The sequence below is a fragment of the Macrobrachium rosenbergii genome, chromosome 59, assembly GCF_040412425.1.
Source record: "Macrobrachium rosenbergii isolate ZJJX-2024 chromosome 59, ASM4041242v1, whole genome shotgun sequence".
NCBI classification, from domain to species: domain Eukaryota; kingdom Metazoa; phylum Arthropoda; class Malacostraca; order Decapoda; family Palaemonidae; genus Macrobrachium; species Macrobrachium rosenbergii.
In genome coordinates, this window is record NC_089799.1 from 7,139,107 (window position 1) to 7,161,755 (window position 22,649).

Here is a 22,649-nt window from a genome sequence, read left to right on the forward strand (position 1 = left end):
TTTTGACAGAGTGAAAATAGAACAAATGCTTTGCTATTAGAACCTCGTACCTAAAATGAGGACGTTTAGAAAAATGTGAACAGAAAAGGCTGTGGCCTGATTAAAAATACTACAAGAAAGAGTTATAAACCTGAGTTTCTAAAAGCTTTGATACCAAAGACATTCAACGAAGGATCTTTGAGACAACTGTATTTACGAGGCACGATCGTTATTGACGACTCCAAAACTTGTAAAAATAAAAAAAAAATAATAAAAAATACTGGAAACTTGAAGATTTTCTTAGATGAGCAAGTTATTCAGGAAAACTATACAGTATATTCTAAGTGACGAGATGGAAGTCTCCACCTCACTGAACCAAATACTAAAGCCCAAAGGAAGGCTTATCAAAATCATTCGGATGATGAAGACATTTCTTTGATGTTGGACAAGGAGTTGGAATAAGTTCGCTCTTTAAAAACAGTTGGAATGACGTTATGACTGAAAAGTTCCAACTCATTCCAGTCCCTTAGTAATATTTGTATGAGAATGACACTTGTAAAAGGTTGTAGGAGTAATGTTTGTATGGGAATGACACTTGTAAAAAGTTGTAAGAGAATTATTTTTCTTTCTACAGGGTTACCCGATGAACGATGAGCAAATCATAGCAGCATTTTACATCAATATAACCAAGAATATTATTAATTCGATATAATACCTATAGAGAAATGCACGTGGGAATAAAAACAGTGCTTAAATAGTCTAGTGTTTATTATGGATGGCCTAATGTATAAGTAAAGCAAATGAAATGAATATAATGAAATTTGAGAAACATGTACTACCTGATGCAATGACCAGAAGAATTATTACTCTCTCTCTCTCTCTCTCTCTCTCTCTCTCTCTCTCTCCTTAGTCAGTATAATATCAGCTACGTAACCTACGTCAGGCACTCATCCTATGATGCAATCCTTCGTAAATCCCGCCCACAGTATGAACCCACGAAAACTGTAATTGGTCGCATCCTCGCTCTTAAGCCATGGAAGGTTAGGACTAGTGGCGAATCTTACTAAGTCCCGCTTTTCCGCCTTTCTGACAGATAAGCTGTCAAGCGTTTTCATTTCAGTTTGTAATATAATATATCTGCACGCTGCTTGCTAGTACTGTCTTAGCAAATTCAACAGACTTTTAGTAAGTGTATCTATGGTGCATCAGTATAATGTGACTAGATATAATAAGTAAAAAGCAACAATAATTTGTATGAGCGATTGGCAAAATACAATCGCTCATATAATTCATTGGGGTTTTTTACTTATTTAGTAAGTGTAATTGGCCATTTGTTTTGTTTTGCGCCGTTGTTGCTCGTTTACGAGATCAGAGTGCCAGTGGATCATTTGTTGTTGTACTGAAGTCACTAATTTAACAAATTAGGGTGTTAGCTCACCATTTAGTTTTGCACTGTTGTTGCTAAGTTCACCGATCCGGAATATTAGTGGGCCATTGTTCCGCTTTGTTGTTGCTAGTTCAGTCAGATTATGATGCTAGTTGGTTGTTCGATTTTGCATTGTTCGAGTGGACTACTTATTTTCACGCTTCTGTTGTTAGCTCACTAAACCAGTAATTAATGAGCCATTTTTTTACAAAATAAAAAAAAATGTATATGTTTGTATGAAATTCCCTTTTGTACATGTTTCTCTTTTTATAATGAGGTACACCATATTTTTCAAAAGGTGGATGGCTATGAAAGCTCTTGGTGAAAGCTCGTCAAAGTTGGCAGCCCTGCATAATCAACAATTAACTCATCCAAATAACGTGTCTCCATTGAATCTACAGTTTCTTCATAATGCTAAAATAAAATACCTAGCATTTCTTTTGTTTTTCTTTATTTTCTCCCGTTAATGAAGAGCAACGGAGATAGGCCACTCCTTCAACGTAACTGCAGGTATAATTGAACCTAGTTGTGAGTTTCAAATGATGATTCATTTGTTTAAGCTTGATTTACACAAATGATAATTCATTTGTTTAAGGCGGAGTTACACAAATGATAATTCATTTATTTAAGGTGGAGTTACACAAATGATAATTCATTTGTTTAAGCTTGAGTTACACAAATGATAATTCATTTGTTTAAGCTTGAGTTACCTGTGCATTTAAGGTATTTTTCAAGGATTTAAAATTCCTAGTTTGATAAAAAATGTCGAATATCAGTTTTCTTGTTCAAATGAAAGTGATCAGTGAATGATATTCAGACGTAATTAAATCATTTAATGGCTATTTTTATAGTCAGTGAAACCACAGATGATGATTACTGTTCAGCGCAGGATCCATTCATAATATCTTTCCCTAAATATCCAATATGCATAATTTATTACAAGGTTTTTTAATGACGCCTCTAATGTTTTACTTATGGTAATTCTCTGAGTATTATTTAGAATAATTTTTTTCACGTAGATTCGTACAACGATAGTACCTGAATTTCTTTAATTAGGATGAGAAAAATGTATTTCCTTATCTTACAACTTTATTAAAAATCTGACTTTCATATATAGTATATAAAAAATCACAGAATTTGACTGTTATGTTCTTAGTTTCGATTTGATGTTTTGAACGAACTGAAGATAGCTACCAACAAAAGACTTAAATCTACCTAACTTGCATCGTAGGCCTACCTGTGGTAGCACTTAGGCCCTCTTGTACCATCACCTCAACCCACTTGTACCGTCTCTTAGGCCAACTTGTACCATCACTGTCGTAGCGTTCAGCAGAAACTACATGACCATTTAACAGTGAATAATCGAACTGTACCATTATTTTGGTTTATATGGAAACATTTTATATAAGAATGTCAGCTTGCTATATTACTCCGACCTTTGACCCTGAAAGGTTAGTCATGTATTATAAATCCTTGAATATGTTCACAAAGTTTGGCCCTTAAAGGTCAAAGGTCAGAGTCATAGGTTTTCGGTGATTTGAGTGCCTCACAAACGGCTTCCTAACAAGTTGACGAATTATGAGGATAATTCCGTCGTAATTAAGTTTAAGACGAAATTATCCTCATAATTCGTCAACTTGTTAGGAAGCCGTTTGTGAAGCATTCAAGTCACCAAAAATCTATGGCTTTGGCCTTTGACCTTTAAGGGTCAAACTTTGTGAACATATTCAAGGACTTATAATTCAACAGTACGAAAGGAATGCCACAATTACGTAGGCGGCCACGAAGTATTTAAACTGCCGAAAATCTGCGACTGTTAACCATTTATCTTTCAAGGTCAAACCTAGCAAACTTATTTCTTTGAAAATGAACATGAAAAAAGATCATAAAAAAAGACTATTTTTTCAAAATTTACCTTTTCCTTAATACACAAGAACCTTCCAGGCACTCTACTAAACAATAGAAAAAATATTTTAGCAATTGAGAAAATAAACAACAATAACAATGAAAAACAAATAAAACAAAAAGGATCTCTGTTGCAGTCAGACACACTTTTGGTTATTAAAACTATAAGCTAAAAACTAACAACAAGAAATAGGGAGACAGAGAGAGAAGCACACGCAACATAGGACCAGCTGAAATGTCAATTGTCTTAATGATTATTTTGAGAGCCGTGTTTCGACTTAGCGTAACATTGACACATAATGATATTGAATTTCTATCCGTATAATTTTCCACGAAAAGATTTCCTCCGGTTGATATGAGATAGAATGGTAACGTTTCTTAGCAAGAGAATAGCTTGATGTTCTCTACGAGTAATGTCTATTAAAAGTATCCCTCAATGCTACGAGATCTTGTTATGTTGAATAAGATGTTATCTCTGAAGCTATTACAAAATTCAAATTGCTTCTAAGCACTGGCGTTAATTTCACATGCGCATTCTAACTGCGCAAGTAAGCCTATCTAACACTGAGCAAACGTAATCTTTTGTAGGGATCATGAAGTTATTCTCAGTTGTTAAATTTACAGTTAGTTTTGCATTTTGAAAGTAATTTGGAACAATGACGCGCAAAGCCTCTTCTCTCGATTCTATTATTTACTTTGTGACATTATTTTAAAGTATCTTTTATCCTTTATTGTCGCCATTTTCTTAGGCTCCAGATAACGTCATTCTATTTTGAACAGAGTCTATTTAAAATATGCATTTTTCTTAAAATAATTACAAGCACAGAAAGACAGGAAAGCAAATAAACTGTCCTGAGCAAATAAAAGACGCTGCAATTCGATGAAAAGGGTTAATGAAATTACTCGATAAATCAGAGGAACTCCCAGGAGTACAGGAATGAAATATTTCACGCGATAAATAATTATGTACTTTGGCGTCGGAATGAAACAGCACAGCACACTTGATGTGGTTTGCTTAAATAGTAAATAAAGAAGTAATCACTAATCAGTAACCTAAATAACTGGCATTAAAGGTGTGGAAACTATAACAGCGAAAGTTGAGCCCCAAAGTTGGATAGAAAGAAGTAACGGAGAGAGAGAGAGAGAGAGAGAGAGAGAGAGAGAGAGAGAGAGAGAGAGAACTTTCGAAGTTTCCAGCAACTCAGTATCTTGAAATCTCCAATTTTGGCAAAATACAGGAGTATCTTTGAGGTAACCTTCAGCTTCCTGCGTGACTGCGGGAGTGGTCTCTTTCGAATGTTACCATTCTGGAGCTGTTTCCGGTTTCCAAAAATGTGACGACTCGAACAGGATTGATGCTTCAGATGAAGGTGACGAAACTATAATACGGATCGGGATTGCTGAGCTAAAAGTCTCCAGTTCTAATTTAAATCATAGCTTCTAAAACTTGAAAATTTATATTTTATTCAAAGTGATATTTACGATGATGTTGGCACCTATAGTAAAGATGTAGGTCTAGAAACAAGTCAGATTTAACTTGAAAACAGAAAGGATTTTGCAGTACCGCTGACTGAGCTCAAAGCTAAAAGTTAAGAAGTAAAAAGTAAGAGGAAAATTTTCAGCAAAACCTAATGATCTTGAAGGAAATGTTAGAACCATCCCAAAAGCTAGTGATCTTGGAGGAAATGTTAGAACCAGCCCACGAATTGAATCTTTCATATATCTGACTAGTTTACCCAGAATGTCCAGCAAAAAGCTGCTCATCTGAATTATTGAAGTTAATCTCATAGTTCATACAAAACGTCATATTTTTTAAAGCCATACTAAGTAAAACATACGTTCTTTGTTCGACTCACGGATGCCCATTAAATACTTCCTTTAATTCCCTTTCTTTTCTAACTTTGACGTCAAGTTAAACCTTGATTCTAAACTTTGGTGACTGTTCCATAACCCAGGTTGGTGTTGGTGGACAGGAGAATCTCGCTGGACTCCGATGAACCGTTGGAACCGGAAGACTCCTCACGTTCCTTATAGGCTGGAAAACAAAGAGGATAAATAATCTCAGTTGACAACCGATATGTGAAGCGTATGTCGGGAATGTGTATTGTTGTCAATATTCAGTATAAAACTTAACTTTATTTCTATAAAATATCCTATTATTCGATATTGCTTGGGGAAGGAGCCACTACCGCACCTACCTTTAGTGTACTGAAATTTTCTAAGAAATAAAAGAGTAGGTACCTATCGTTTAGCTTAAGTTTTATGATAATTAAATCGGGAGATTGTAAGCCTGCAGCTTGTATAACTGCATAAATATCTCAAAGCCCACATGGAACTATTAGTATTACACTCATATTTCCAAAGCAATTTCATTACTGTTTAATTTTAAAAATTCCTACCATTGCTACACACTCTGAGACCTTTACAAAACATTACAATCAAGTGATCAACATGAATTCATCACTTTTTTGTACTTTGTTTAGAAAAGAACCATATCAAGAGGGACATGACCAAAGCATTAATTTCCTCCTAGCGTAACTTAAACTAATCCAACCTAACCTAACCTAACCTAGCTCGATTTAACCCAACCTCAAACACTTGCCAAAATACTATTGCCAAAATGTATTGCTCTTGTTGCTCATACCTTCACAATGCAAATCAAGGAAGAAATAAATAACTATACTTATCAAAATAGAATAGAATAGAATATAGAATTGAAGCCAAAGGCCAAGCGCTGGGGCCTATGAGGTCATTCAGCATTGAAACGGAATTAAGCGTAGAAAGTTTGAAAGGTGTAACAGGAGGAAACCCCGCAGTTGCTCTATGAAACATTTGTTAGGAGAGGATGGATAGCAAGATGGAAGAAAGAGAATGTGAATGGAGGTACAGTAAAAGGAATAAAAGGGTTGCAGCCAGGGGCCGAAGGGACGCTGCAGTGAACCGTAAGTAATGAATACAGCGCACCGCGTGAGGTGTACTGACGGCACTAACCCCTTACAGGGCTTATCAAAATACCTTTAGCAAGTTTACGCGTATGACCCAGCCTCTCCCGGCTGATGAGACACATGGCAATGAAGCACAGCATCAGAGGAATGAATATTCCGAGACTCATCACGTGACGGTAGTAGTTAGAACAGTCAGGACCCAGACACGCTGTCCTAAGTTAACAAAAAAAAAAAACTGTTAAAAACTCTTTCCCAAACAATTTTGCCAAGTTTGATCATAGGGTGTGCTTTTTATTACGCCTATTTCATTTGTAACCAGATTCAGGTTACTAAATTTGCACGTCTTCTGCACTCACTGCAGTCTGTAATATAAAGAATCAATACGATTTTCAAATTAAAGCTAAGCGTCGTGACATAATAATAAACTTCTCAGTTCTGTACCTGGTTAGTTCCTGAATAAGAAAGACGGCGAGGCCATTGACGATCTTGTCCCCAAAGCAGAGACTTCCATACACGAAAGATGAACTTTCCTGAGAAGTTTGAGAAATTATGAGCTGGGAGCTTCCAGGTAAATCTTAAATAGAAAAAGAAGACAGTAATGGCTTCCTATTAGCAAGTTCATTCAAAGGTGTAGCTGCCTTTAGAGAAATCATGGGGTAACTTTTTTTTTTTGTGATCATGGGATTATCAAAATGTGAATTACATTAAGTAGAAGAAGAAAAATGAAGAATAACAGCCTATTCAGACTGTAGGGAACAATGACCAGATTCAGAGAAACAGAAACAGAAATTCCACGACTACATTTTCATGTTGGTAATGAATTCATAAGTATCATAATTCATTACCCCAGTCAGAGTGAAATGTCTCTCTCTCTCTCTCTCTCTCTCTCTCTCTCTCTCTCTCTCTCTCTCTCTCTCTCTCTCTCTTACCGTCCTCACGCCGATGATATCACTGGTGAAAGCCAAAGACAACACTATAAGCAAGGACCCTGAAACTCCCCACAAAACGGACAAGCAGTAGAGTGCCCACTCGGGCATCCATGGCAGGGCAGAGACAGTGGCAGCTACTAGGCCTATCACAATGCCCACAACGACACAGGCCTGTTAAAATAAAATGGACCAGCATTATATTGAAATGCCCTAAACGGAAATTCACTGTGCCTGCCATTATGCTTGACTGATTTACTTAATGAGTGTCAAAAGAATGGCACATTGAGTAGAACGGTTGTCACTAAGATTAATTAATGAAGATTTAATCAACATATTCATAAAACATTATAACAAAACCTCCCATTAGAGACCATATACAATTTTTAAAAGTATATAATAATATACTTTTCATTTGAATGGTTGTTAAGGATCAATCATATTTAGTATCCTTAAGTTGTAGAAAATCAAGCATTCTTATATTATAAACGCAAAAGTTATAGCTTAAAAACTTATTTTCAGTTCAGGAAAACAATACAAACCAATAAAATCTTCTGACGACAAAAATTATGGTCATTCTATTTGGAAAATGCCTCGCGCATGAGTCAGGGATGAGTTTTGATTAATTTTTGTTTTTGGGGGGCCGGGGGTTTACTTACCTTCTTGCCAATGAACTTCCTCATGCCCTTAAGCAGGAAGGACGCTCCCACGCCCGACAGACTCATACATAAAGGAATGAGAGCTATCATCGACTGGAAGAGGAAATAAAAAAAAAAGAAGATAACATTAATCATCTCACATTAGGTCTTCACAAGAATTCATCTCGTGATCTGTTATAATCTAGTTTATAATAATCCACAACTTATTTACATATATCTGGATTTTTGCATTCCTCATTCACCTCCCGTCACTCCATTTGCGCAAGTGTTTACAGCTGACATGCAAACACTTGCGCAAATGGAGTGATGGGAAGTGAATGAGGAATGGCGTAGGAGAAGTCTTCCTCTTTTCTTTCTGACGTTCGAACTTACCTCTCGGGCATGCACGGACTCCTGGAGGAAGATGGGCATGTAGATGTTGGCAAGGTTGGCCACCAAGCGGGCATTGGCATAAAGCAACATCACCTGAAATAGTACACGCAATTAATTAACAGGTAGATGGCGTAAAATTCACAAGGACACGCACGTGCATTTTTACTCTTTTTCACTTTGTTCCGTATCGGTTATCAGCAAGTTTTTGGGATGAAGCTGTTGGCCCCATGACCTTGTTTTCAACTCTGGCTACGACTGCCACAGTTTTCTAACTTCCAGGTACATAAATTCGTTGGGTAGGTCAGCTAATACCGCGTCATGCTATTTGAGAGGCCGAGTAGAACGTTCAGAAAATGTCAACAAATTTCCATTTTCCAAATGAATTCCATTTCAACAGAGCAGCAAAATTAACGATACAGATAATATGGAACGCTCAACCGTTTTCTGAAAGCATCGTTTCCCCCAGGAAGATGCAACCGCGGATACAAAACGAGGAGGGACCTATTACAGATTATACGACCAATAAATCGATCTGATACGAGACTATAAAGTTACAGATGGTTTCAAGTTGGTAGAACCGCGTTTTTCCTCAGTCTGTGGCCCCAGAACCTCTAAATACGCAGCTCCTAGATTATATAACAAGCTACCTCTTGAGCTGCGGCAGACTGAGGATTTGAAGTCTTTCAAAAAGAAACTCAAGACTTTTTTGTTTAATCAATGCTATGATATGGAATATCAAACAGTGAATGTGGAATATGCAGTGTGAGCAAATACAGCTGATGAATAAATTATTAATTTGATAATGGAGGTCCTACTGGTGCTTTGGAAGTGGTGCGGGACCTGGATAAGCCGCCAACAAGTAACTAGTAGAAAGCCCACCTTATAAAACTGGGGTTCGTTCATCCAGTCTCTCCAGTGCATGCGGAAATCGGGCAAACCGAGTTGTCCGATTGGCCGCGCGGTGGCTTCTTCTTCCTCTGCTCCAGCCGCTGTTGAGGCCCTGACTTCGTCCACGGTCTCCGTGCTCAGGACTTCCCTTTCTTCTTCTGCGGTCCATCTCCCGCTCCTTTCGGGCGTGAAGACGTGGAAAATCACGCTGAAGACCGATCCGACGATCATCACCGAGATCGTGATCGTCTAGAAATGTAAAGAATTGTTAGACATTTGTGTTCAGTCACTCTCATCGGCTTTGTATCTCTCAAAAGCAACGTAGGCCGAATTCTGTTCAGATAAAGTCTACTGTGTATTGTCTTTCAAATAAAACATATGCATGCATTGAAGAACGAACATTAAAAAGAGTGAAAAGCAGTTTCTATCTAAAAAGTCAGCCCTAAAATCAATATCATAAGAGTCGGGGGCAAGGAACTCTATTTTGGAAAGATGGTTACATCTACAGTAGTAGGTCAGTGGGGTCGAAAGATGGACTGATAGGGACTGATTTTTTAAGGTGAAACCTCTTTGATTAAACCATTTTCTAATCATTGAGTTACTTGTTTGTATCTTTATCGCAATTCTGTGCATATTCTGAGTAGTGTGAATGTTGAACGTATACATATGAGTCCGAGTGCATTAAAAATTACAATGAAGTTTAACTTTCATAATGTTTACAAAAATATCCACTCTGTGTTTTTATCTTTTGGTTGCCAAGGAGCATTTTCGTTTTTGACACACTGAACTGCATACACCCCTATAAATCTTGAATAGTAACCTTTTTTTTTCACCTTCAAGCGCATTAGCTATTTAATAGAAAAGGAAAAATAAACATTAAAATGGACAAAACAAGTGATAAGCATATATCATAAATCAGTAAGCCAAAAATCTGAAGCCAGAGAACATAAAGAGGGAGTTGATTTTACATGTTTTTAGCGCTCCCTCAAATCACACCAAATGTTATTATACGTCAAAGAAGAATCTCATTTTTCAGTGACCGATGAAGTAACATCTGGCCCTACCTGGAACTTTCCAGCATCCTCAGGACCGATGGCGGTTTTTTCCTCGACGGTTCGACTTTTGCTGAAGGCCATCCAGGCTACTAGATACACCAGCATGTCACTGCAGACGTCGAAGACGTACCTGGTGGAGGAAGGGGGCAAAGACGTCAAGGTCACTAGCGGATCCAGTAGGGTGGGGGCACCGGGGCACGTGCCCCAACCCATGAAAAATAATGACAGAATAATAATATTGAAGATTTAGGTAATAATAAGGTAAATGAGAAATATAAAAATTGGAAAAAAATTAAAATCTACCATACAAATAATAAAATATTGAGAAAATTTCATATGTATGTACTGTATGTTATATATATATATATATATATATATATATATATATATATATATATATATATATATATATATATATATATATATATATATATATACTGTATATTTATATATCAGTGGCCTCCTGAGGAAAGTCCTGTACAATACTTCCAGTTTTTAGTCTCGTTGAATTTGCAGTAGACAGTTAGAGACGTGCCTGCGTTCGTATGTATATATGGGATGGGGTGCCAGGAATGCGGCCCAAGGGCGGAGTGGGGAGGAGTAGCCCAGAAAAACAATTTGGGACGAGCCACTGTTCTATATGACGACTATAACTAAAGATGAACCTCTAACGCTATATTCAACAGTCAGTGACTTAAGGCTTTTCTACTGGCATGATTTAGAAACAGAAATCAACGGATTCCACGAAAACAAAACGACAATTCAGCAGCTCAGGAATTAAGTAAAAACAAGTAAGAAATATACCGAAGTTTCTTCGACGCAGTCGATTTTTCTCTACAGCGTATAATCAAGGCCACCGAAAATAGATCTAACTTTCGGTGGTCTCGGTATAAAGCTGTATGAGCCGCGGCCCATGAAAATTAAACATGTTCCGGTGGTGGCCTATCCTATATCGTTGCCAGAAGCACGATCATGGCTAACTTAACCTTAAATAAAATAAAAACTACTGAGGCTAGAGGTCTGCAATTTGGTATGTTTGATGACTGAAGGGTGGATGATCAACATACCAATTTGCAGCCCTCTAGCCTCAGTAGTTTTTAAGATCTGAGGGCGGACAGAAAAAAGTGCTGACGGACAGACGAAGCCGGCACAACAGTTTTCTTTTACAGAAAGCTAAAAACCTATTTCATAATTAAGGGTTAATCAGCGCAGATTAGCGCAGTCTTTAAGGATCAAAGGAACTTGCCTTAGAATATTCAGTTCGTCTCTCTCCGCCTCCACGTCTGTCAGGTCAGGAATTAGAGCCAGGTGGGAGACCTGGACTGCTGCCCATCCGAACTGTATGGAAAACATATTAGGAGATGGATTATAGTTCTGACATTCAAAGACCGAGGATAAAGGAAAAAGTTACTCGTTATATTACTTCTAACCCGGGGATTCCAGGTGGACCACAAGAATTTTCAGCCTGGGTTAACTACTGAAGTATTTGCAGATCATGTGGTGAAATACCAAGAGGAAAAAATAGTCAAGACTGAGTAGGGGTCATGTGCATCAGAGTGACCTTCCAGAATAATAATAATAATAGCAATTACGAATATGCGATTTTTAGCAACAGGTACAATAAAGGCCAGAGCGAGCGTTGCAGGATGCGATCCCCCACTTACCTGGAAAAGGCAGATCATGACGCCTATCATAAGGACGTATCCTTGACCCAAGGAACCGAAACACACCCAGCAGACGATGAAGATGAAAGGGAAGGACAGGACGACGCAAATGGTGCCTGCAGGAGAAATATAATATAGTAAAGCATGTCATAACTGTGTCGGCAACTTATTGCATACATATCAAGAACAGGTTGGAAACAAGTAAATGGTGCCTGCAGGAAAAATATAATATAGTAAAGCATGTCGTAAATATGTCGGCAACTTATTGCATACATATCATAAACAGGTTGGAAACAAGTAAATGTTGCTTGCAGGAGAAATACAAGCATGTCATAACTATGCCAGCAACTTATCGCATACGCATCACAAACAGGTTGGAAACAAGTAAATGGTTCCTGCAGGAGAAATATAATAATAGTAAAGCATATCATAACTGTGTCGGCAACTTATCGCATACATATCACGAACAGGTTGGAAACAAGTAAACGATGCCTGCAGGAGAAATATAAGTTAAATGGGATAAGGACAATGAGTATCTGCGGTGTTTGGTTAAGGGTGAGACTACCCCACAGTAAAGCATGTCATAAACGTGGTGGCAACTTATCACATACATATCACGAACAGGTTGGAAACAAGCAAATGGTGCCTGCAGGGGAAATATAATATAGTGAAGCATGTCGTAAATATATCGGCAACTTATCAAATACATATCACAAACAAGTTGGAAACAAGTAAATTGTGCCTGCAGGAGAAACATGATATAGTAATGTCGGCAGCTTATTGAATACATATCATGAACAGGTTGGAAACAAGTAAATGGTGCCTGCAGGAGAAATATGATATAGTGAAACATGTCGTAACTATATTGGTAACTTATCACATACATATCATGAACAGGTTGGAAACAAGTAAATGTTCCCTACAGGAGAAATATAATTTGTATAGCATGTCATAAATATGTCGGCAACTTATCGCATACATATCACAAACAGGGTGGAAACAAGTAAATGGTACCTGCAGAAGAAATATATTATAGTGAAGCATGTCATAAATTTGTTGGCAACTTATCGCATACGCATCACGAACAGGTTGGAAACAAGTAAATGGTTCCTGAAGGAGAAATATAATATAGTGAAGCATGTCATACATATGTCGGCAACTTATCGCATACGCATCACGAACAGGTTGGAAACAAGTAAATGGTTCCTGAAGGAGAAATATAATATAGTGAAGCATGTCATAAATATGTCGGCAACTTATCGCATACATATCACAAACAGGTTGGAAATAAGTAAATGGTGCCTGCGGGAGAAATATAAATTAAAGGGGACAAGGACTATGATTATCTGTGGCGTCTGGTTAAGTATGGGAGTACCCCACCAGTAAAGCATGTCATAAACATGTCGGCAACTTATCACATATAAATCGCTCTGTTAGAAACAAATAACGACCGCAAATGGAGAACGATTGTTGTCAAATGTTGGATGATCGTACGAAGCGATGGTTAGGGCCAATAAGTCGTTGAATTTTAAAGAAAACTACAGAGGATCATATTCTTCTAAGGTCATGCTTGATCTTGTTTTCCTTTTTCCATATAGCAGCTTTATAGTCAGGATATATGGCAATATTACATATTACAGTAATAAATCCTCTCTAAAAGGTTCAGGCTCTAGAGTTGTTTCGTAAGAGGGAGAGAGGCGGGGAAGGCCTGGGGGTTACGTATCAATTAGAGAGAGAAAGAGAATTGAGTGGCCTGTGGCTTACGTACCAATTACATGCCACGATTTTTTTCTTCCATACGATCCGAATGCGCAACCTCTGTCACTTTGCATTGCAATCAACGGCGTCGACACTGCATCTGCAACTTGTCCCAGAAACAGCAAAAAGCCACTCAAGCCACGATCGAGCTAACAAATAAATAAATAGATAGATAAATAGATAAATAAATAAAATAATGAAATAAATAAATAAATAAATAGATAAACAAATAAATGTATTGCTAAAGCATAAAAAAGACTTCCTGTACGTAAAGAGAGACGAGAGGAATTGTTGACGGAAACATTTAAAAACATTTTTGGGAATTACAATAAATGAGTGAATAAATAAATAAATAGATAAATGATTTACAAAAACAGTCAAGAAGACTTCCTCTACGTAAGGATGACCAGGAGGAATTGTTGAAGGAAACATTTTAAAACATTTTTGGAAATTACTGTGAATAAGCAAATGAAAAGACTTCCTCTATGCACGAATGATCATGCGGAACTGTTAAAGGATGTGTGTGTATGTATGTATGCATGTATATGCGCGTATGACCTCACCTGTAGCACATACTGCAGGTACACCAGAAGGTACGTGAACCACATGGACGCGCATAGGTCATTGAAAATATGACCCACACTGTACCCATACTTGACCTTTTTATCGAGCGCCATCTTGGAGGTCACTCACCCACCGCTCCGCTTCGATGCCCAATTCGTGTATCTTACGTCTTCTCCCCTGCTAAAGCCACAGACCTGGAAATAATGCATTGGAATGAGGTAGGTTTCCACAAAAAAATGCTGAGGCTTCAGTTTATCAAAAGAGAGATTTAAACCAGAGATCGTTACTTTATCAAATCAAGTATAAATGTTGGTATGAATTGCAATGGACTACATTTTTTTTTGGAAGTCACTCATAAGAAAAGAAGACTGCAGTGGTATGGCCATGTGATGAGAAGGGATGAGACATACCGTATGTAGGGAGGAGAGTGATGCAGATGGTAGGAGAGAGAGCGAGAGGAAGACCAAAGTGAAGGTGGATGGATGTAGTTAAAGAAGATCTGAGAGACAAACAATTGTCACATAGAGGTGGGAAAAGACGCTGAGAAAGAAGAGACTCATAAGATAATACTTGAAATGTACATTTATCTTTCCTAATATGTATGGAGAGAATTTTACAGTTACATTCAAGATGATAAAAAGTTAGTCTGCACCATTTGTTCATTCTCATGCCAACAGCTGTTTTAAGCCATTGACTCACGGCTATCATCAGGGCTGTACTGAATATGAAACGGAACTACACTTCAATGTATATGCGAGTGCATTCCAAATACTAAAGATTAAAAACAAGAAAAATTGTGAAATAAAACAGAAAAATAAAAAAAGTATTTGGCAGTTAGTCGATTGTGGTGGGCTGTAACTAAGTGAAAGATGGGGACTGTCTTTTGGATCCATCCCAAAAGAATTGCTGAGAACCCAAAGTTTGCACACTCACACTGTCTTACTGTTCAAAGCAAGTATTTAGTGATGAGGCTGTAGCCCTTGCCCTTGGTTGATCCTAGCTGATGGTACCCTTTCACAGATGTGTATATATATATATGTATATATATATATATATATATATATATATATATATATATATATATATATATATATACATACACATACAAGAATATATCATACATAAGATGTATATATATATATATATATATATATATATATATATATATATATATATATATATATATATATATATATATATATATATATATATATATATATATATATATAATTATACATAGGCTACACTCGCTCACGTGTGTGTATCTAAGACAAATACACTCACAAATAAAGCATATACACTCTATACACATTTTATGCTTACATAATCATAGAAAACACAAAGAGAGTATATGTTACTCATTACATATTATTTTCGGCCGTGATGCAAAACACCGACACAATAACTTAATAAGTTACATCATTACATATTATTTTCGCCAGTGATGCAAAACAGCGATACAGTACCTTTCAGTGACTTACCAGCAACTGTAAAAGTGCCCAAGAAACCTCATACCTGATTCCGTTGTGCCCGAGAAGAAGATGTATTTCCTTGATAATAATGTCGCCGGGTACCCACTAATGCACCGAAACTTGTTTCAATTTTTCGAGATGGAATGAAACAGCAAAACCTTACATTTTTAGCTGACCATCTTACTCTGATCTGAGCAGTTGCATAAAAAGCACTATGCGAATATTCTGATGAAGCATTGCGTGGCTTTTCACTCCGAAGATGTATGGCGCGTGGGTAAAATCACGAGAAAAAGACTGGACTTCTTGGAAGCATAAACTAATACAGTATCGGAGCACACAAAATATAGATTCACACGATTAGCACCTTCGCGTAGGACGAATTACGTCGACGAATTCGCTGGATTTAAAAATGAAAACAATCACGAGAGAGAACTACGGAAATGATCAGGGTAAAATGAATCTTGGAGAAGAACTCCGGCGTCTAGTCGCCGTGGAGGACGATACCACATGACTGTGAGGTCTGGTGTCCGCGGTTAGCTATCGTATTACATTTCTTGAACATCGCCGCCATATCTTCTCATACTCTCTCTCTCTCCTCTCTTACTCTTTCTCCTAGCTAGATTATAATTCAGCTTCCAGCATCACCCGGACGATCAGGTGCTCAGTCGTCAGTCGCATATTATGAATAGTCAGTTTTGACAACTGAAAGAACCATGCCGAAATCGTTATCGATTTGTCATACATTTCTGTTCGCGTGAAGAAACCTAGTAAGCGCAGCCCGCCCGCTGCCCCTGGAACTTACGGCACCGATCGGCGAAAAGCTTCAGACTCAAGTCTATACATCGCCTTACGGGACTCTGCTGACAGCTTCCATAAAATCGTACATGAGTTAATGTACGTCATACTTTTAAGACCTTCTTGCTGTTGTGGTTATTTTACTCGGTTTTTATCTCTCTCTCTCTCTCTCTCTCTCTCTCTCTCTCTCTCTCTCTCTCTCTCTCTCTCTCTCTCTCCGTAAAGAATCTGCATAATAGTAAAACCACTAATTTGTGAACCGCAATGAATTATACGGTATTAATGACACAGTAAAGGGAACATTCTAATATTTTTTCTTATCTTTTGTGAACAAACGCTACACCAGAATGAAGAGAAGATTAGAAGTTAGAAAAGGCTGGATCAGAAAGTGTTGGAAAGAAAGGACTTTCATATTCAGGAAACATGAGAAGGCATGCACGATAGGGTGAAAGACGCAGTTTGCGTAAGGGGTTTAGATACGCTGCTGATGATCCATTCATGTAATTGTCCGAAGCATTTAAACGTTGGGTAAAAAAAGTAATACATTATATATATATATATATATATATATATATATATATATATATATATATATATATATATATATATATATATATATATGTGTATATGTATGTATGTATATATGTATATGTATATATATATATATATATATATATATATATATATATATATATATATATATATATTATATATGTGTGGGTATGTATGTATATATATATATATATATATATATATATATATATATATATATATATATATATATATATATATATATAAAGACAAAATCACGAAGGAAAGAGAAACAATGGAGCGCTGCGAGGCCTTTCGATTTATCGTCCTTTACTTAGCAGACTGCTAAGTAAAGGACGATAAGTCGAAAGGCCTCACAGCACTCCGCTGTTTCTCTTTCCTTTATGGATTTTGTCTTTATTTATATATTCATCACATTCCATATTTTCGTAATTCAGTTATATACACACACACACATATATGTATATATATATACATATATATATATATATATATATATATATATATATATATATATATATATATATATATATATATACAAATGTTATTTAAAACTCGTATTCTTGTTCGAACATTTGAGGCGATATTTGTAGATTTGGCGTTGTTAAAAATATCAGTTAACCAAAATATAAAAGACCAAGTCGAGTAATACAGCGAAAAACCACAATTAGGTAACATTCGCTGGTAAAATTTCTGGCTCATCTGAAGTTCTTCAATCCGATTCCATCTTAATTTTCGTTCTCCTGTTCATCATCGACAATTCTAAGTTTGAACCTGGTGTTGTCGAAATTGATATGCCGTATTTCATCGTTCATGCAGAACTTTCTTTTGAAAGGGCCGAACACAAACTACAGAAGCCACGACGACCAGGACCAGGAGAAGAAGGCTGTCGAGCCTCACAGGTAAATATCATCGTCGGGTACACAGGAGGAGCGTAACGTGACGCCGTACCTGTGACGAAACGGCTCGGTTAGCGTAACCCGATATGATGCTGGAAGTGAGAACCTGGAAAAGCGGCCCACAGGCAACACAGGCCGCATTATTCCCCCAGTAAGCCTTTCCTTATCATAGGTCGGAAGAGCTCTCTCCGAAGATGTCAGAGTAACAAGGAATGGGTGAATGTCTCTCTCCTTGCGCGACACTGCACCAGTACGTCAAGACTTTCTGCCATTGGGAATTTAAGATCTGGCATGATGAAGTCAAAGCGTCAAGTTTAACTGAATGTCCATTCTTCCTTTCCTACCAAAGGCTATGCATGTTCTTTATCTTTCTATCGAAAAGATGTAGATTCTCCCTAAGTAATCGAGATAATCGGATTGGTAAATCTTTAACTGAAATGAATGTCAGCCTGGTATGAAAACAAAGTCTAGATGTTTACCACTTTGTTTGGAATCTGAAAATTCAAATGAAAAGATCCGCATGTCTAGGTGAATTTCTCGGCAATCCAGCGAAATATTCTGTGCTCTTTCATTCATTCATCACCTTTTTTTTAATATATGTCTGTTAATCCATGAGTTTTAGGATCTGCGCTACTGCTTGAAGAGAGTTGCTTGATTCAAGTGACTTTAGGACCTCAAAAAGGACTACTTAAATTAAGTGACTTTAAGACCTTAAAAAGGACCACTTAAATCAAGTGACTTCAAGGCCTGGCACCTCTTCATTGAATCACGAACAGAGACCGTTTTGTCCATCATGAATCACTGTTTCATGATGGACAAAACGGTCTCTGTTCGTGATTCGAAATTGGGCCATTCCGTTTTAACATTATGAAAAGGAACAGTATGAAATTTATGGGAACGAGATCTCTCACGCCATACCCAACTATCTTCCCCTCGTTCCGCCACCACCCTGCTACCCACGCCCTAACCGCGACGCTTGTTGTGAGGGTAGGGTCCTTGCCCATGCCTGCGTACACTGAATGGAGGTGGCAAACACTAGTCAACTAATCCTGGTTTGAGCGGTCGTCGAGTGGGCACCTTTCTGCCGCTCTCGGCTTGTGCACGTTCGTTTAAATCACTTCTCTATGCAAAGTAGGGACTCGGTAGCCAGATCTTAAAAAGCATGATACATTCCTGTGATATGTGTATCCAGAAGTGGAGTACCTGTGGTCTTCTGAATTTTAACGAGAGATTTTCCGGATCGCCCCCTGCTTTCCGGCAAAGACCCAGTGCACAAACCGGGTTAACGCAAGCAGCCCAAATTGTAAAGTCAGCCAGAAGAGTGGACCACCAGGTTTGTTCTATATTTGAAGGTTCTTGTAATCCTGTCCTCCCTCAAATGGCGATCTAGGTACCATTTACAAAACTTATTATTAATTCTCTTACTTTGTAGATGAGCCCACTCAAAACATCTATCATCTCTCCTACAAAATCAAATAGTGACAGGAAAACGAAGCCACTCCTGGTATCCAAAGATATGGAAATGGAGGGACAGAAAGTCTGCGATGATGATTTCTACACCCAGTCCCTCGGTATCACCAGTTTTAATATTTGAGCCTAGATATGCCAACAGAGCTTCAGAATGGCTTCGAAAACCAGAACAGAAGATTAAAGGGAGTTCGGAGATACAACGAAGTCACTAATAAGCCGATGATACAACTGTACCTCCCGAAAAGTAAAAAAATTCATTTCACGGTCTGCTCGAAGACCATCGAACAGCAAGCTTTAAGGTTCTGTCTTCATCTCCTTAATATTTACTACCCTGTTGTTTCCCCAGGAACAAAGAGAGAGAGAGAGAGAGAGAGAGAGAGAGAGAGAGAGAGAGAGAGAGAGAGAGAGAAGAAAACGTTTAATTCCTAGCTTTTCCTTTAAACAAAATCCTTACACATCTGCTCTCTCTCTCTCTCTCTCTCTCTCTCTCTCTCTCTCTCTCTCTCTCTCAAGAAACAGACTGGTCGAATGAATATACTGTTGTACTTCAAAATATCTAAAACTAGAAAATCTTGCTCAAAAGTTTTATACTTCGGACATGTCTATTTTACATTCAAGAGAAACTCCGACCAAGGTTTGAAATAAGATCAAAGTATGAATTTTACACAAGTACCAAAAGTTGGTGCTATAAAAGATATAACTTTTTATAGTTATAGCAATATATATATATATATATATATATATATATATATATATATGTGTGTGTGTGTGTGTGTGTATGTATGTATATATATATATACAGTATATGTATGTATATATATATATATATATATATATATATATATATATATATATACATACTTCCTTGAAAATATGCAATATTTCTTTAACTATTTAACGAAAGCACACATCTCATAATTATCATTTACCTGCCGACGAGAACTTGTTTAGTGAAAGTCTGCGACAGTTTTCATTCCGTCGCTCTCATTCAAAGGAATATCTGTTCGAGCGGAAACTCTTGGGCTGTGTAATTATCGAAGGGCTGAAATGTCATATAAAATGGCCTGAACTTCGATGGCTAATTTTATCTCAAGATCATACCGAAGTCCAGAGTTTTACGTAGAAAACACTTTTGAATAAAACATATCTATTGATTTTTAGACAACTGAGTTATTTAACTCCAGACTGCAAAGATCAAAGTAATTCTTTTTGTGCACTAATAGTTAAAACTAAAGCTCAACTTTCCCAATTAGTCACGGAGCTGAAGATCCGTGGAACATCGTGACGTCATCAGAAATTATAAATTATTCTTATCGCAAATTTTCTTCAATTGAATTGATTTTTTTCCTCTAGATATCCATTGTGGGATGACCCATGGACTTAATCAGAAGTCAGAAGACTGTATTGAGGAAATTACATAATTTTACGACTCTAGCTTCAATACCAGGGAAGGTATTAATACCCCATAATGATACGGTAGTTGGCTTAAAGAATCAAGCTGAAACAGATGAAATCGTCAAATGAAGATTTTTGTCATAGTATTCAAGAAATGAAGGGAACTTAACAGGTGTGATTACATATCTCCAGAATTTCCTGATGCAGTTGCAATGATATCACCTGTAATAAACTGGGATGCATTGGTTGCGAAATGCGGAACTGGGTAATTGCACTGACTTATTTACTCATGACTCTCAGAGAACCAATTATATAAGGAGAGATTCTGCTTCTTACAGCCACACACACAAACACACACACACAAATGTTGGGCAGTTATAACAGCAGTGTTCTCGAATGACGGTACTGCATGCGATGAAAGCAATAACTAATGTATCTTAAGTACACAGTTTAATGGCAATAAAATATAGTAACGGTGAAAATTATATTAAGAATAACAATAAAATAAGGAAGAGAAAGCTGACGTTGACGATTGGTAATAAAATAAAGTAACTGTGGAAATTATATTAAGAATAATAATAAAATAAGGAAGAGGAATATGACGTTGACGATCGAAATTTGGCACAAAAAAAAGAATAATCACGACTATAAAACAAAACACGCGACCTTTGTCACCAAAACCAGGCTAACCACAACGGGTATTTTTCTCATGTTCTAAAGGTATATGGCTGATCGTTTTCCCCCCTTTTCCAGCTTTTATTTATTCCATTCAAAATCATAAAATTAGCCTATGTCTACGACCCCCTTACCTTTCGTCTCTGTTGCTGGGTTCCATTCACAAACTGGAGATTTCCTTTGTCGAAATTAGGGCGATTATTTGCTCTACGCTTTACCCAGAATATAGCCTATATATCTTGGCTGGTCTTATGCCAGAATAGGCCGTTGCCCCAGGGCGGGGTAAAGTATTAATGGAATGAGAGGACTGATGTGGACCTTTGTTCGCGACCCTATGAACCAAGACAACAACAATTAACTTTAGAATAATACTGCGCAGTCTGCAACATTTTGCTGATTGTCACATTCCTATAAATGTCAATAAAATAAATTCACTCGACTGTTCTTATAATTTTTTCAACATTTTTTTTCATTTACGCTTTACTGCCTTCTTTTCTAAGAAATTCAAAAGTTCACTGTTTTATGTATATGGTCGTTAATTACACCTTGCATTGGCTGTTACATATACTGACAATATGACAATTTAAAAGAATCGTTTAGCTTTGTGTCTAAGAAGCAGAGAATCTACGAAAACAAAGTCCTCCTATTACGTAATCCTTCAGAAGGTAAGGGAGGTCACTTCCTTCTAAGAAGGCGTAGGATACCGTATCCTATGTTGTAGCTGGGGAGACTAAACGTCTCTTTCGTTGTTCGTACCTAGCGCCTCCGTCTTAGTGCAGCCCCCCCCCCCCCCCGCCATAAAGGACATACCTACCCAACTACCTACCTTCACCGACGTAACCCTAAAGCTGATAAGTGTACCTGTACTTGATATTATCTCTCTCTCTCTCTCTCTCTCTCTCTCTCTCTCTCTCTCTCTCTCTTGAATGCTAACTATCATTAGCACATTTACAAAACTAGGTGAGTTGATCTGGAATGAAAACGGAGGAAGATTGCCTGCCTGAAGTGATCTTAACCCGTTCTCAGCATCAAAACAAAAACAGGTTTGACGCAGTTACGTAAGTCTGGCTGCTGCTGCTGCTACCTTTTGAGGAAATCTTCGCTCTCTAAATCGAAACACACGAGAGAAAACTGGAGTTTTCGTAAACTGCTGACGAATATGAAGGTCTAAACAACATATGACTCGTCTTACAAAACGAGTCCTGGATTTTAAATGCCTCATTTAGGTCATTGTTGGGGTAGTACTGAGG

The 22,649-nt window shown here is 37.4% G+C and overlaps 1 protein-coding gene across 2 annotated transcripts; it reads right to left on the reverse strand.

Moving 5' to 3' along the window:
* Positions 1-729: 729 nt before the first annotated feature.
* LOC136837500 (major facilitator superfamily domain-containing protein 12-like) lies at positions 730-22,114 on the reverse strand. Of its 2 annotated transcripts, none has more exons than XM_067102306.1 (13): positions 21,534-22,114; positions 14,141-14,335; positions 13,588-13,726; positions 11,820-11,935; positions 11,402-11,493; positions 10,165-10,285; positions 9,092-9,349; positions 8,213-8,305; positions 7,841-7,933; positions 7,185-7,355; positions 6,697-6,785; positions 6,326-6,468; positions 730-5,345 (listed from the first exon to the last, which is right to left on the reverse strand). In XM_067102306.1, the coding sequence occupies exons 2-13, from the start codon at positions 14,252-14,254 to the stop codon at positions 5,236-5,238; spliced, it is 1,539 nt and encodes a 512-aa protein (XP_066958407.1). In that variant the 5' UTR covers positions 14,255-14,335; positions 21,534-22,114; the 3' UTR covers positions 730-5,235. The 2 variants fall into 2 exon arrangements, with proteins under 2 accessions (XP_066958407.1, XP_066958406.1); XM_067102305.1 differs by lacking the exon at positions 21,534-22,114 and adding an exon at positions 15,657-16,428.
* Positions 22,115-22,649: the final 535 nt, after the last annotated feature.

Bases quoted from the DNA above. Each gene is read 5' to 3' on its own strand.
- LOC136837500 (XM_067102306.1), bottom strand. From the start codon at position 14,254: ATGGCGCTCGATAAAAAGGTCAAGTATGGGTACAGTGTGGGTCATATT. The intron at 13,727-14,140 runs GTGAGGTCATAC...TTTATTTGTTAG, and splicing joins ACCTGCAGTATGTGCTACAG to CTCGATCGTGGCTTGAGTGG. The intron at 11,936-13,587 runs GTACGTAAGCCA...TTTCTCCTGCAG, and splicing joins AAAATCGTGGCATGTAATTG to GCACCATTTGCGTCGTCCTG.